Genomic DNA, 16,633 nt, shown 5'->3' with positions numbered 1-16,633 from the left:
TTTATCTCTCACTATCCTTTTGCTATTTATGTAACTGTAGAAACACTTTGTATTTATTTTCACCTTACTTGCTAAAGCTGCCTCGTATCTTCTTTTAGCTTTTCTAATTTCTTTCTTAAGATTCTTTTTACATTCTTTATATTCCTTGAGCACCTCATCAATTCCAAGCTGCCTATATTTATTGTAAATCCCTTTCTTTTTCTGAACCAAGTTTCCTATATCCCTTGAAAACAATGGCTCTCTCAAACTTTTAACCTTTCCTTTCAACCTAACAGGAACATAAAGATCCTGTACCCTCAAAATTTCACCTTTAAATGACCTCCATTTCTCTATTACGTTCTTCCCGTAAAACAAATTATCCCAATCCGCTCCTTCTAAATCCTTTCGCATCTCCTCAAAGTTAGCCTTTCTCCAATCAAAAATTTCAACCCTGGGTCCAGTCCTATCCTTCTCCATAATTATATTGAAACTAATGGTATTGTGATCACTGGACCCGAAGTGCTCCCCAACACATACCTCCGTCACCTGCACTATTTCATTCCCTAACAGGAGATCTAACACTGCCCCTTCTCTAGTTGGTTCCTCTATGTATTGCTGCAAAAAACTATCTTGCACACATTTGACAAACTCCAATCCATCCAGCCCTTTTACAGAATGGGCTTCCCAGTCTATGTGTGGAAAATTAAAATCTCCCACAATCAAAACCTTGTGCTTACTACAAATATATGCTATCTCCTTACAAATTTGCTCCTCCAGTTCTCGATCCCCATTAGATGGTCTGTAATACACCCCTATTAGCGTCACTACACTTTTCCTATTCCTCAATTCCACCCAAATAGCCTCCGTGGACAAGTCCACTAATCTATCCTGCCAGAGGACCACTGTTATATTTTCTCTGATGAGCAATGCAACACCTCCCCCTCTTGCCCCTCCTATTCTATTACACCTGAAGCAATGAAATCCTGGAATATTTAGTTGCCAATCACACCCCTCCTGCAACCACGTTTCACTAATAGCAACAACATCATATTTCTAGCTATCAATCCATGCTGTAAGCTCATCCACCTTTCTTACAATGCTCCTAGCATTAAAATAGGTGCATTTAAGAAATTCTCCACCTCTTACTCTCTTTTTATCCTTAATGGAACAAACAACCTTGTTATCTTTTTCTTCCTTGTCCCCTACATCTTTGGTCTGAGTGCTCCTTTTCTATGTCCCCTGCCTATCCTCCCTGACACACTGTCCACTAGCTTTCTCTATTTGTGAACTAACCTCCTCTCTCCTAGTCTCTTTAATTTGATTCCCTTGTTACTTTCTTAAACAGAGGTCCAACAATGAGCCTTGTATGTTTCAAGGTAATTAGACCATAAGACCATAAGATGAAGGAGCAGAAGTAGGCCATTCGGCCCATCGAGTCTGCGCCGCCATTTTATCATGAGCTGATCCATTCTCCCATTTAGTCCCAGTCCCCCACCTTCTCACCATAACCTTTGATGCCTTGGCTACTCAGATACCTATCAATCTCTGCCTTAAATACACCCAATGACTTGGCCTCCACTGCTGCCCGTGGCAACAAATTCCATAGATTCACCACCCTCTGACTAAAAAAATTTCTTCGCATCTCTGTTCTGAAAGGGCGCCCTTCAATCCTTAAGTCATGCCCTCTCGTATTAGACTCCCCCATCATGGGAAACAACTTTGGCATATCCACTCTGTCCATGCCTTTCAACATTCGAAATGTTTCTATGAGGTCTCCCCTCGTTCTTCTAAACTCCAAGGAATACAGACCAAGAGCGGACAAACGTTCCTCATATGTTAACCCTCTCATTCCCAGAATCATCCTAGTGAATCTTCTCTGTACCCTCTCCAACATCAGCCTATCTTTTCTTAAATAAGGAGACCAAAACTGCCACTGTACTCCAAATGAGGTCTCACCAGCGCCTTATAGAGCCTCAACATCACATCCCTGCTCCTATATTCTCTTCCTCTGGAAATGAATGCGAACAATGCATTCGCCTTCTTCACTACCGACTCAACCTGGAGGTTAACGTAAGGGTACCCTATACGAGGACTCCCAGGTCCCATGGCATCTCAGAACTTTGAATTCTTTCTCCATTTAAATAATAGTCTGCCTGTTTATTTCTTCTGCCAAAGTGCATAACCATACACTTTCCAACATTGTATTTCATTTGCCACTTCTTTGCCCATTCTTCGAATCTATCCAAGTATCTCTGCAGACTTTGTGTTTCCTCAGCACTACCGGCCCCTCCATCAATCTTCGTATCGTCAGCAAACTTAGCCACAAAACCATCTATTCCATAATCCAAATCGTTGATGTACAATGTAAAAAGAAGCGGCCCCAACACGGACCCCTGTGGAACACCACTAGTAACTGGCAGCCAACCAGAATAGGATCCCTAATTCCCACTCTCTGTTTCCTGCCAATCAGGCAATACTCTATCCACATATGTAACTTCCCCGTAATTCCATGGTCTCTTATCTTGTTAAGTAGCCTCATGTGTGGCACCTTGTCAAAGGCCTTCTGAAAATCCAAATATACAACATGCACTGCATCTCCCTTGTCTAGCCTACTGGTAATTTCCTCAAAAAATTGTAATAGGTTTGTCAGGCAGGATTTTCCTTTAAGGAATCCAAGCTGAGTTCTGCCTATCTTGTCATATGCCTCCAGGTACTCTGTAACCTCATCCTTGACAATCGACTCCAACAACTTCCCAACCACCGATGTCAAGCTAACAGGTCTATAATTTCCTTTTTGCTTCCTTGCCCCCTTCTTAAATAGCGGAGTGACATTTGCAATCTTCCAATCCTCTGTAACCATGCCAGAATCTATCGACTTTTGAAAGGTCATCGCTAATGCCTCCGCAATCTCCACAGCTACTTCCTTCAGAACACGCGGGTGCATTCCATCTGGTCAGGGGAATTTATCTACCTTTAGACTATTCAGCTTCCTGAGTACTTTCTCTGTCGTAATTGTGACTGCGCGCACTTCTCTTCCCTGCCAACCTTGAGTGTCTGGTATACTGCTGATGTCTTCCTCGGTGAAGACTGATGCAAAATACTCGTTCAGTTTCTCTGCAATGTCCTTATCTCCCATTACAATTTCTCCAGCATCAGTTTCTATTGGTCCTGTATCTACTCTCACCTGTCTTTTACTCTTTATATATTTGAAAAAGCTTTTTGTATCCTCTTTGATATTATTTGCTAGCTTCCTTTCATAGTTCATCTTTTCCCTCTTAATAGCCTTCTTAGTTTCCTTTTGTAAGCTTTTAACAACTTCCCAATCCTCTGTCTTCCCACTAATTTTTGCTTCCTTGTATGCCTTCTCCTTTGCTTTAACTTTGGCTTTGACTTCTCTTGTCAACCATGGTTGCATCCTTTTTTCATTCGAAAATTTCTTCTTTTTTGGAATATACCTGTCTTGCACCTTCCTCACTTCTCGCATAAACTCCAGCCACTGGTGCTCTGCCGTCTTTCCCGCCAGGGTCCCTTTCCAGTCAACTTTGGCCAGTTCCTCTCTCATCCCACTGTAATTTCCTTTACTCCACTGAAATACCGACACCATATTTCGGCTTCTCTTTTTCAAATTTCACAGTGAGCTCAATCATGTTATGATCACTGTCTCCTAAGGGTTCCTTCACCTCAATCTCTCTAATCACCTCCGGTTCATTACACAATACCCAAACCAGTACAGCCAGTCCCCTAGTGGGCTCAACAACAAGCTGTTCTAAAAAGCCATCTCGCAGACATCCTACAAATTCTCTTTCTTGAGATCCAGTGCCGACCTGATTTTCCCAATCCACTCTTGCATGTTAAAATCCCCCACAATTATCATAACACTGCCCTTCTGACAAGTCCTTCCTATTTCCTGTTGTCATCTGTAGTCTACATCCCTGCAGCCGTTTGGAGGCCTATAAATAACTGCCATCAGGGTCCTTTTACCCCTGCGATTTCTTAGCTCAACCCATAAAGATTCTGCACCTTCTGATCCTATATCACCTCTTTCTAATGATTTAATGTCATTTCTTACCAATTGTGGAAAGGGACAAGGATAATCCAGAAATTAAGTGTCTAAGTTTGGGTGGGGGGGTGGTAGTGGTGGTGTGGGAAGGCCAATTTCAACATCAGTGGCCAACACCTGAAAAATGGAGACTGGGAGCAGTTGCATGTTGTAAATCAACATCTGACAAGTGGTAGTATTTTAATAGTGAGATAATGAGAGTTCAGAACCAACACGTTCCTATGAAGGTGAGGAATAACGATAGCAAGTCCAGGGAACACTGTATGTTAAGGGATATTGGAAGTTTAATTCATTCAACAAAGTTAGCTATAGAGCACCCAGGCCCTTTAGGAGTACAGAGAGTAAATGCGTGCATAAAGAGGGGCCGTGACATACCACTGGCAGATGGGGAATAGTGAGGCCTGTTAGGGACCGAAGGGGTAATCTGTGTGCAGAATCACAGAAAATAGTTGTTTAGTTAAGTTAGTTTGTTTAGTTTATTGTCATGTACAATGACATTCCCTTCCTGTGAGAAGATCACAGACTAAATTATTATTGATTTATTATTGTCACAAGATATGGATCAATAATGAATACAAGAGCCCAAACAGCAGAATGTTGCAAAGATCGTAGTACAAAAATAAATGCTTTACTAACAATAATGAAATAACTATGAGGTAGAATTAAGAGTCTGTTAAATATGGCCACATGACTCGGAAGAGGATGTGAAACGTGACTGGGTTTAAGAAGTGACCGGGGCATGTTAGGAGTTGTTTGCAGAATGGAAGATCTTGAAGTGAGTTGGAAACAGTTATGCGCCAATTTTACCAAGTGAGTAGGGCCTGTCAGGACTTGTCTGCGTAGCAAGAGATTGCTTGGATTACTAGTAACTAGGGTTAATTAGTAAGGACCAATAAAAGGAAGTGAGCTTTAAGTGGAGCGGCCATTGTTGGTGTGGCCATTGTGTGAGTGGGCCAGTGCTAGAACAGTCAGGCTTTGGCTCAACAAGCTTGGACAAGAATAGCACTGGTTATAACTTAAGTTTGAGAAGTTGGAGGTGTAACAAGTGTCAATAGGATGGTAGTTCAGGCAGTGGAATGCTCCTCCTGTGAGATGTGGGATTTCAGGCTACCAAATGTCCCTGATAACTCCGTCTGGAGGAAGTGCACCCAAATCTGGGAGGCTGAAAATTTCATGGATGAGATTTTTACTGAGGTGCTCACACCCAGTGTGCAGGCTTCAGATAGTATACAGAACAAGGTAGATGATTTGTAGCACAGCTAGAGATAGGTAGGTATGACGTTGTGGGCGTCACTGAGTCAAGGCTGAAGGATGATCATAGTTGAGATCTCAATATCCAAGGATACATTGTATCAATAGGATAGGCCTATAGGCAGAGGGGATCTGTTGATAAAAATGAAATCAAATCATTTGAAATAGGTGACATAGGATTAGAAGATATAGAATCCTTGTGGGAAGAGTTAAGAAAATGCAAGGGTAAAAGACCCTGATGGGAGTTACAGTATATGTAGGCTACCAAACAGTAGCCAGGATGTGGGATTTAAATTTCAATGGAAATAGAAAAGGCAATAGAATAAGGGCAAACAAGAGAAAATCTGCAGATGCTGGAAATCCAAGCAACACACAAAATTCTGGAGGAACTCAGCAGGCCAGGCAACATCTATGGTAAAAAAATAAACAGTTGACATTTTGGGCCAAGACCCTTCATCAGGACTCTGATGTGATAGTCATGGGGTATCTCATTATGCAGGAAGAAAGGGGAAATCAGGGAAACCAAGAGAGGGAGTTAGTAGAATGCCTATGTAATGACTTTTTAGAGCAGTTTATCTTTCCCATTACTAGTGGAAAGGCAATGTTGTGCTGTGTAATTAACTAGATTTGATTAGGGAGCTTAATTTATTAACATAATTAGAGCATTGGCTGATTTGGTAGGAGGCAGCGAGTGGGAACAGAAGGATGCTTGTCTGGTTGGCTGCCAGTGGCTAATGGTATTCTGCAGGAGTTGCTGTTGGTGCTGTTTCCTTTTATGCTGTTTATCAATGATTTAGATGATAGAATAGATGGTTTGTTGCCAAGTTTGCTGATAATACGAAGATTGGTGGAGGGGCAGATTAGGAGAATGGGCAACAAAGTGGCAAGTGAAATACAATGTTGGAAAATGCATGGTCATTGTGATTTTGGAGTCATTAGTAATGATAAAACCATAAGGCATAGGAGCATAGGAGCATTCAGCCCATTGAGTCTGCTCCGATATTCCTTCATGGCTGATCCTGAATCTCATTCAACCCCATAAACCTGCCTTTTTGCCATATCCTTTGATGCCCTGACTAATCAGGAAATGATCAACTTCCACCGTAAACATACGCACTGACATGGCCTCCACAGCAGTTTATGGCAGAGCATTCCACAAAATTACTACTCTCTGGCTAAAAAAAATCTTCTTACCTCCCGTCTAAAGGGTTGCCCCTCAATTTTGAGGCTGTGCTCTCTCGTTCTTGATACCCTCACCATAGGAAACATCCTTTCCACATCCACCCTATCTAGTTCTTTCAACATTTGGTAGGTTTCAATGAGATCCCCCCACATTCTTCTAAATTCCAATGAGTACAGGTCCAAAGCTGACAAATGCTCCTCATATGTTAACCCATTCATTCCCAGAATCATCCTCGTGAACCTTCTCTGGACTCTCCCCAATGGAAACACATCCTGTCTGTGATACGGAACTCAAAACTGTTGACAATACTCTAAGTGTGGCCTTATTGATGTCTTGTAAAGACTTAGCATTATCTCCTTGCTTTTATATTCTATTCCCCTTGAAATAAGTGCCAACTTTGCATTTGCCTTCTTTACCACAGACTCAACTTGTAAATTAACCTTCTGGGAGTCTTGTATGAGTACTCCTAAATCCCACTGCACCTCTGATGTTTGAACCTTCTCCCCATTTAGATAGTCTGCACTATTGTTCCTTTTACCAAAATGAATCTTCATACATTTCCCAATACTGTATTCCATCTGCCACTTTTTTACCCATTCTTCCAATTTGTCCAAGTCCTGCTGCAATCACATTGCCACTTCACTTCCTACCCCTCTTATCTTCATACCATCTGCAAATTTTGCCACAAAGCCATCAATATCATTACCTAAATCATTGACAAACATTGTGAAAAGCAGCAGTCCAAATACTGACCCCTGAGGAACACCACTACTCACTGGCAGCCAACCAGAAAAGGCCTCTTTTATTCCTACTTGCTGCCTCCTGCCTGCCAGTCATTCCTCTATCTATGCCAGTATCTTTCCTGTAACGCCATAGCATTTTGACTTGTTAAGCAGCCTCGTGTGGCACCTTATCAAATGCCTTCTGAAATTCCAAGTAAATGACATCCACTGCTTTCTCTTTGTCCATCCTGTTTGTTCCTCCTTAAAGAATTCTAACAGATTTGTCAGGCAAGATTTCCCTTTACAGAAACCATGCTGAATTGTGCTTATTTTGTCATTAGACTCCGAGTACCTCAAAACCTCATCCTTAATGATAGGCTCCAACACTTTCCCAACCACTGAGGTTAGGTTAACTGGCTTATAATTTCCTTTCTTTTGCCTCCTCCCTTCTTAAAGAGTGGAGTGAGATGTACAATCTTCCATTCCTCCAGGACCATGCCAGAATCAAGTGATGCTTGAAAGATCATGACCCATGCTCCGTTAACTCTTCAGCAACCTCTCTCAGGACTCTGGGATGTAGTCTATCTGACCCAGGTGACTTATCCACCTTAAAACCTTTGAGTTTGCCTAGTACTTTTTCCCTTTGTAATTGTAATGGCACTCACTCCTGCTCCCTGACACTCACGGATCTCTGGCACACTGCTCGTGTCTTCCACAATGAAGACTGATGCAAAGTACCCATTAAGTTCATCTGCCATTTCTTTGTCCCCCATTACTACCTCACTAGCATCATTTTTCAGTGATCCAATATCAACTCTCACCTCCCTTTTACTCTTTAGATAACTGAAAAATCATTTGGTATCCTGCTTTATATTATTGGCTCGTTGCCCTTGTAGCCCCCCTAGCCACCCTCAGGGTCGCTCGGCTCGCTGTTGTCTAGGGAAACAGCCCTCGGCCCCGCCAAACTGGGTAATTAGTTTGTGTGGATGCTGTGTGATGTACCCCACCCCGCCCAATTAACAGACAATACACCAGATACAATTAAATGATTTACAGTTTATAGATATTACTGGAACTATGTAATTAATAGAGAATAAAATATAAAAGGAAAATAAGAGGCGCCACACTTAACAAAGTTCAATCTCTTCGTGCACAAAACAGTTGGAGCTCAAAAACCTTCTTCTTCACCCTGCGACCCCTTAGGCCACCTCGACCGGCCACCTGGGACCAACAACAGTGGTCAACCAGACGCTCCACATGAGTCCGTCTCTGTCTCCTTGCCGAACGCCCTCCTCGGGGTCCGACCCCGTTAGTGGACATCACAGCACCTGGTCCATCCTCTGTCTGGCTCTCCCGCCTTCTGCCCCAAAACCCTGTGCATACAAATCTCCCAGATACACCAAAATCATAACAACTATCCCAATTGGTTAATAGCACCCTGCTATCTGTATTAACCCAAGCAAATGTCTAGCTAGAGACTTTCTCAGCATTTAACATAACAAAGAAGCATTCCCGATTATAACATAACAAAGAAGACATTTTAATTAGCCTACACAGTAACATAAGAGACGAAACCTCCTTACACCCTCATAGTTCTCTTTCTTAGCTTTACTAGTTGCCTCTTGTTGGATTTTAAAAGCTTCCCAATCATCCAACTTTCCACTCACTTTTGCTACCTTATATGTCCTTTCCTTGACTTTTATGCAGTCCTTAACTTCCTTTGTCAGCCACGGTTGCCTACCCCTGCCACTTGAGAACAAGTACTTCTGTGGGACTTGTCTGCAGCTATTCCCAGAAACTTCAGCCATCCCTGCTCTGTTGTCATCCCCGACAGTATCCCAGTATCCACCTGGGCATGCTCCTCCCTCATGCCTCTGTAATTCCATTTATTCCATTGCGATACAGATACATGTGAGTTGTGCCTCTCCTAAGGACTCCTTTACATTAAGCTTCCTAATAAGATCTGGGTTATTACACAACAGCCAATCTAAGATAGCCTTTACCCTAGTAGGCTCAAGCACAAGCTGCTCTGAAGAGCCATCTTATAAGTATTGAACAAATTCTGTATCTTGCAGTCCGACACCAACCTGATTTTCCCAATCCCCTTGCATATTGAAGTCCCCCATTACAATTGTGTCATTACCCTTATTACATGCCTGTTCCAGCTCCCTTTGCAAGCTCAACCCCACATCTTGGCTACTATTTGGAGGCCTATATATGATTCCCAAAATTTTTTTACCCTTGCACTTTCTTAACTCCACCCACAAAGATTCAACATTCGCTGAGTTCCTCCAGCGTTTTGTGTGTGTTGCTTTGACCCCAGTATCTGCAGAGTATTTTGTGTTTACTTTGTCACCATGTCAACCTGAGCACCATCAAGAACTTATCATGAAACTTTTTGCCTTCCCCAGATCAGCAGTTTTATCTATCTTATGTATTGGAATGCCTTCAGGTCTTACCAATGGCATGTCCAGAATAAGCCATGTCTGCATTAAACATAGATCACAGCAATTCCTCATTTCCCTCCAATACAGCAATCTTGCTCTTAAGTCCTCAAATCATATTCTCCAGCGACTGTGCATTTGCTATCAAGATTGTGGGTAGAGGAACTTCCATTCCTTGGTGTTTCAGCCTGGCTTGGAGTCCTCCTTCCGGCCATGGCAATGTACATTTATCTGCTTAAATGTGTCGTATCTGCATGCTTGAGAGTTAAGTCTGCTGCATCCTCCAGAAGGTTGTGAGTTCACGAGTTCATTAAAAAGGTTCAAAAGTATGTTGCTTAAAAGGAAATTGCAGATTGCAGTGACAGTAATTCAAAATATCTGGAAGTTTTCTAGGCAGCACTCTGCAATCATTCACCAGCTCCATCAGCTGCACACCAACGCAGTTTTTGTATTACTTTTCTGACTGTCTCCTCTCCCTGGAGGCCATAGCTCAGTACTCTGGATCTTCAAACTTGATTGAACCCAACTACTTGATTCTTTCTTCAGCAAGCCCACAGTTTCAGTTCTGGCTTTGCTTGATTTTTCATTGTCTTGTGATTATTCACTAATTAAACATGGAAATAAAATTATAAAACGCACACTTGCCACTAGTCAATATCAACTTCCCATTCAGTTCAGTGTGGTATAATTTTTTTTTCAATATAACAATGATGGGCAGCAACGAGCTCCACAACTGCCAGGTGGTGCTGCTTTGTACCCTACTTATCCAGAGGGACGAGAAATCACTTTTCTCCAGCTGGGATTTAACATAGGCAGAATATGCTTTTAAAATATGCATTGCACATGATGTAATTACAGTTATCCATTGTTATGTATGTATTTAATAATGTTTCACACAATTTCATTTGAGAGCAGTACTATATTTGTGTGGAGCTTTCACCTTCTCCCTGTGACACGTGGATTTCCTCTGAGTGCACTGGTTCTTTAACGTTGGTATCTTGGTGTGTAGGAAAGTAGCAGAATGTGGGAAGAATCAATAGAAATGTGAGGAGAATAACGTAGGATATGTGCAGTTGGGTAGTTTGTGGTCAGTGTAAATTTTATGGGCCACAGGGTCCATGCTGTGCTGTGGTTATCGAACAATAGTAACATGCAGAAAGTGGAAACTTCAGAAGTCAAGTTATGTTCACAATACACAGAGGACAATTTCAACACACAGCCCTGAAAGTCAGAATGAATAATATTAAGACCTGTAAGAAAGGATGGAGTCACTGAGACATGCAGCAGAAATCAAGCCCTTCAGTCCATCAAGCACCACACCGATCTCAGCCTGATCTATTTTACTCTACCACCTTCCCATCAATTCCCCCCCAGTTTCATCCCCTCCCCTACATACAACAGACAATTTACAGTTGTCAATTAACCTACCACCATGTTCACCTTTGGGATGTGGGAGGAAACGTGAACACCTGGAGAAAACTCCACATAAAGAGAAACCAGAGGATCTGGCCTATGGAGGCTAGGGACAAAGGCTCTACAAGCTCAACCATTGTGCTACTTCTTTAGCTGATCTCACAGAAATTGTGTAGGAAACTGTAAACAAACGGTTATAACCCATTGCCACCTCTACTTATCAAGCAATGGGTATGCATATTCTGTGCCCACATGTAAATACAACTGCACACAGTCAGTTTTGCATAGTACCTGCATTACAGAAGGTCCATTCTTTCATCTAAAATTCAAAATTCAAATTGCCAACTCAGAATTTTATTGGTATTACAAAAAGACTGAGGGAGCCAGGGTTCCCCAGTGGAAATGGTCCTTTTAAAACAATGAGAAGGACAACAATGGAATGATGTGGTGGAATGATTTGCTGGTGAAACTATGTTGAAGCTGGAGGGAACTGTGAAGCATGATTTACAGATTGCCTAGGCCTGTGGAAGACAAGGATCCAACATTACCTCCCAGTGAAACAGCAATGTTATTGCCTTCTTCCTTTCCAGCGTACCACTTCCATTGTTCACCGTGTGCTCTCCTTTGCATCAGAGAAGTTAAATGAAGATTGGACCAGCACTTTGTGAACCACTAATGATTAACAACTTGATGTCCCTCGTTGTTTGCCAAATTAATTCTCTTCCCACTCAGTGAGGTCCATCGTAAGCTTCAAAAACAATACCTCATCTGCCTGGACATGTTGCAGCCTACCTGAAGATGAATTGTACAACTTTAGACAACATGCATTCCCTTCTGTAAGAGAATAGACTACATCTGTTGTCAGTCATCCTTCTGTGACATTGTCCTAGAGCCTCTCTCTTCATTAATATAGTTTGATCCCGCTAAGCATGTCTGATGGCCCTGCACTTTGCAATTTTTAAATTGTTTTGTTAGTATTCTCACTAACTGTCTTCATTAAACCACCTACAGGATGAACAATAGAACTTCACCCCACAGTGGGAGACTTTACTCTACCACCAGTATTTATTTTGTCGTATTCATTTGTCCCCATGCTCTCTGCTACTTAAAAGAAGCATATTGGTTTCTCCTTCCTGTGGAAAAAAAAACTCACCCCCTTCCCCTATTCATCACTCTGACCTTTTACCTCTTCTCCCCTGAGTCCCCTCCTCTTTCCCTTTCTCCTGTGGTCCTCTCTCCTCTCCTATCAGATTCCTTCTCCAGCCCTTGACCTTTCCCACCCACCTGGCTTCCTGCATCACCTTCTGGCTAGCCGCCTATCCCTCGCCCCACCTTTTTTATTCTGGTGTCTTCACCCTTTTGTCTCAGTACTAAAGAAGGGTCTTGGCTTGAAACATCAACTGTTTATGTATTTCCATAGCTGCTGGCTGACCTGTTGAGTTCCTCCAGCATTTTGTGTGTGTGACAGTGCCAGGGACTGAGGTTTAGCTCCTGATCTTTGGTGCTGTCTTGCTGCAGTTTGCACATTCACTCTGTGACCACATGGATTCCTCCCATATCCTAAAGATGTACGGGCGGTTAATTGCCCTAGTGTGCATATGAATGGTAGAATTTGGGAGATGTGAATGGGAGTTGCAGTGAAAAATTGGGGTGAATGGGATTGAATTACCCTGTGAACCAGCACAGACTCGGAATAATCACCAGAAAGTTGCACAATATAAGAATTCAAAACAATGATTAGTGATAGCTATTGTGGCATTGAAGAACTGTGGTCTGTGTTGCCAATAAGAGGCTTTCTTGCAAGTTTAAACTTACCTGAACAAGAATCAGCAGAGATCACCAATGGACTTTGGCAGTAAGGCCTTTGACAAGGTCCCACATGGGAGGTTAGTTAGGAAAATTCAGTCGCTAGGTATACATGGAGAGGTGGTAAATTGGATTAGACATTGGCTCAATGGAAGTGGTAGTAGAGAATTGCTTCTCCGAGTGGAGGCCTGTGACTAGTGGTGTGCCACAGGGATCAGTGCTGGGTCCATTATTATTTGTCATCTATATCAATGATCTGGATGATAATGTGGTAAATTGGATCAGCAAATTTGCTGATGATACAAAGACTGGAGGTGTAGTAGACAGTGAGGAAGGTTTTCAGAGCCTGCAGAGGGACTTGGACCAGCTGGAAAAATGGGCTGAAAAATGGCAGATGGAGTTTAATACAGACAAGTGTGAGGTATTGCACGTTGGAAGGACAAACCAAAGTAGAACATACAGGGTTAATGGTAAGGCACTGAGGAGTGCAGTGGAACAGAGGGATCTGGGAATACAGATACAAAATTCCCTAAAAGTGTCGTCACAGGCAGATAGGGTCGTAAAGAGAGCTTTTGGTACATTGGCCTTTATTAATCAAAGTATTGAGTATAAGAGCTGGAATGTTATAATGAGGTTGTATAAGGCATTGGTGAGGCCGAATCTGGAGTATTGTGTTTAGTTTTGGTCACCAAATTACAGGAAGGATATAAATAAGGTTGAAAGACTGCAGAGAAGGTTTACAAGGATGTTGCTGGGACTTAAGAAACTCAGTTACGGAGAAAGATCGAATAGGTTAGGACTTTATTCCCTGGAGTTTAGAAGAATGAGGGGAGATTTGATAGAGGTATATAAAATTATGATGGGTATAGATAGAGTGAATGCAAGCAGGCTTTTTCCACTGAGGCAAGGGGAGAAAAAAACCAGAGGACATAGGTTAAGGGTGAGGGGGGAAAAGTTTAAAGGGAACATTAGTGGGGGCTTCTTCACACAGAGAGTGGTGGGAGTATGGAATGAGCTGCCAGACGAGGTGGTAAATGCGGGTTCTTTTTTAACATTTAAGAATAAATTGGACAGATACATGGATGGGAGGTGTATGGAGGGATATGGTTCGTGTGCAGGTCAGTGGGACTAGGCAGAAAATGGTTCGGCATAGCCAAGAAGGGCCAAAAGGCCTGCTTCTGTGCTGTAGTTTCTATGGTTTTCTATGGACTGGAGCCAATATGATTGAATGCAATCCTACAACTGGAATGTGATGGAATAAAAGCAGCTTCACCTTATGTTGTGCTGATTAAATTCTGTTGTGCCTGCAGTGCCATCGAACAATATCATCATGAAAACACTAACTAAACGGGAAAATGTGAAGGTGTTCACTGAAAAGTTACTGCTTCTGTTAAACCGAGCAGGTGAGGATCATGTTTAGATATGGTTTTGTTTATCTTGGTATGCATGTGCTCTTCTCCTGGGTAAATTAAGGTCATACTCTAATTTAAGTGTAAATTAGAGTCTCTTGTGTTTGGTAAAACCATTTTCTAATGTGCAGAGAATGTTATTGTAATATCTTCAGAATGCACAGTCATCGAGCACTACAGCACAGAAACAGGCCATTTGGCCCATTTAGTCTGTGCCAAACTGTTATTTTGCCTTGTCCCATCTACCCATACCTCGACCATAGCCCTGCATACCCTTCTTCATCTTTGGAATATATCTATCCTCTGCCTTCCAAATTGCCCCCAGAAACTCCAGCTATTGCTCTTCTGCCATCATCCATGCTAGTGTCTCCTTCCAATGAACTTTAGCCAGCTCCTCTCTCATGCCTTTGTAATTCCCTTTACCCCACTCTAGTACCAATACATCTGACTTTAGATTTTCCCTCTCATACTGCAGGGTGAATTCTATCACTTAATGATCATTCCTAAAGAAGAGTCTTGGCCTGAAACATTCACTATTTATTCATTTCCATTGACGCTGCCTGACCTGCTGAGTTCCTCCAGCATTTTGTGTGTGATGCACTTAATGATCACTTCTCCTAAGGGTTCCTTTACCTTAAGCTCTCTAATCAAATCTGTGCATTACTCAACACCCAGTCCAGAATTGCCTTTCACTGAGTGGACTAAACCACTAGCTGCTCTAAAAAGCATTTGATTAGCATTTTATAAATTTCATGTTTTGGGATCCAGCAGCAACCTAATTTCCCAATCTATCTGCATATTGAAATCCCCTGTGATTATCATAACATTGCCCATGTTTCTTGCCTTTTCTACTTTCCATTGAAATTTGTATCCCACATCCTGTTGGGGACCTGTGTATAACTCCCATCAGGCTTTTATACTCTTGCAGTTTCTTAACTCTGGCCACAAGGATTCTGATCCTACGTCACTCAACAGACCCACGCCATCCCCTTTGCCTACCTGCCTGTCCTTTTGGTGTAACCTGTATCCTTGGATGTTAAGTTTTCAACTATGGTCTTTTTGCCATGTCTTAGTGGTGCCCACAATGTCATACCTGCAATGTTACAAGGTCACCTACCTTATTCTGTGTACTGTGCACATGCAAACATAACATCATCAGTTCTGTGTTTATCACTCTTTTTGATTCTCTTCCCCCCCCCCCACCGTTACACTTCATCTTGTCCCACTGACTGTAATTTTGCCCTATCATCTGCCTGTCCATCCTTTCAGTCTCGCTACACACTGCATTGACTTATCTATCAACTGCCACCTCCTCATTCCGGTTTCCATCCTTCAACCAAATTTGTTTAAACCCTCCCCATCAACTCTAGCAAACCTGCCTGCAAGGATATTGGTTCCCCATCGGTTTAAGGTGTAACCCCGTCCTTTTTTCACAGGACATATCTTCCCCAGAAGAAATCTCAATAATCCAGAAATCTGAAACCCTGCACCCTGTACTACTTCCTCAGTCACTCATTCATCTGTACCATCATCCTGTTCCTGCCCTGACTAACACCTGGCACTGGGAGTAATCCAGAGATGACTATCTTGGAGGTCCTGTTCTTCAGCCTCTCCCATAACTCCCTATACTCACTGCACAAAACCTCAGGAGTTGAAGTTGGGTGCACTTCCTGCAGATGTAGTCATCAGGGAAATGAATAGTTACCCTGAAACTCCACATCTCACAGGAGAAGCGTTTCACTGCCTGAACTAACATCCTGCTAACACCTGTTATACCTCTAATTTTTCAAATGTAAGTTCTATCCTGCGCTTTTACGGTGGAGTAATGAATAATGAAGCATGAGCAAGGAGCAGGCCAAAGTTGATTGGATGGGGACACTAGCAAGGATGATGGCAGAGCAGCAATGGTTGAAGGTTCTTTGAGTAATTCGGAAAGCGCAAGATCAGTTCATCCCAAAAAAAGAAGCAAGGCTGACAAGGGAAGTCAAAGATGGCATAAAAGCAAAAGAGAGAGCATATAATATTGCAAAACCTGGTGGAAAGCTTTTACAAACCAACAGAAGGCAACTAAAAAAGTAATAGGTAGAGAAAAGGTGAAATATCAAGATAAGCTGGTCAGTAATATAAGAGGATACCAGAAGTTTTTTTCAGATATGCAGTGTCTATAAAAAGTTTTCTTCCCCCCCACCCCCGAAAGTATTCATGTTTTATTGTTTTACAACAATGAATCAGTGGATTTAATTTGGCTTTTTGACACTGATCAACAGGAAAAGATACTTTCATGCCAAGGTGAAAACGGATCTCTAAAAAGTGATCTAAATTATTTACAAAAATAAATGACAAAATAATTGATTGCATAAGTATTC

The 16,633-nt window shown here is 42.2% G+C and overlaps 1 protein-coding gene across 4 annotated transcripts in view; it reads left to right on the top strand.

Moving 5' to 3' along the window:
- Window positions 1–16,633, top strand: part of LOC134356693 (NCK-interacting protein with SH3 domain-like) — a 279,402-nt gene that overhangs the window by 196,470 nt on the left and 66,299 nt on the right. For all 4 annotated transcript variants that reach the window (XM_063067734.1, XM_063067733.1, XM_063067731.1 and 1 more), the window contains one exon: window positions 14,169–14,261. In XM_063067734.1, the coding sequence (XP_062923804.1) occupies window positions 14,169–14,261 (93 nt within the window). The remainder of the gene's footprint in view (window positions 1–14,168; window positions 14,262–16,633) is intronic.

This window comes from Mobula hypostoma, chromosome 15, assembly GCF_963921235.1.
Source record: "Mobula hypostoma chromosome 15, sMobHyp1.1, whole genome shotgun sequence".
Lineage (NCBI taxonomy): Eukaryota > Metazoa > Chordata > Chondrichthyes > Myliobatiformes > Myliobatidae > Mobula > Mobula hypostoma.
This window is presented reverse-complemented; position numbering and strand designations above follow the sequence as displayed.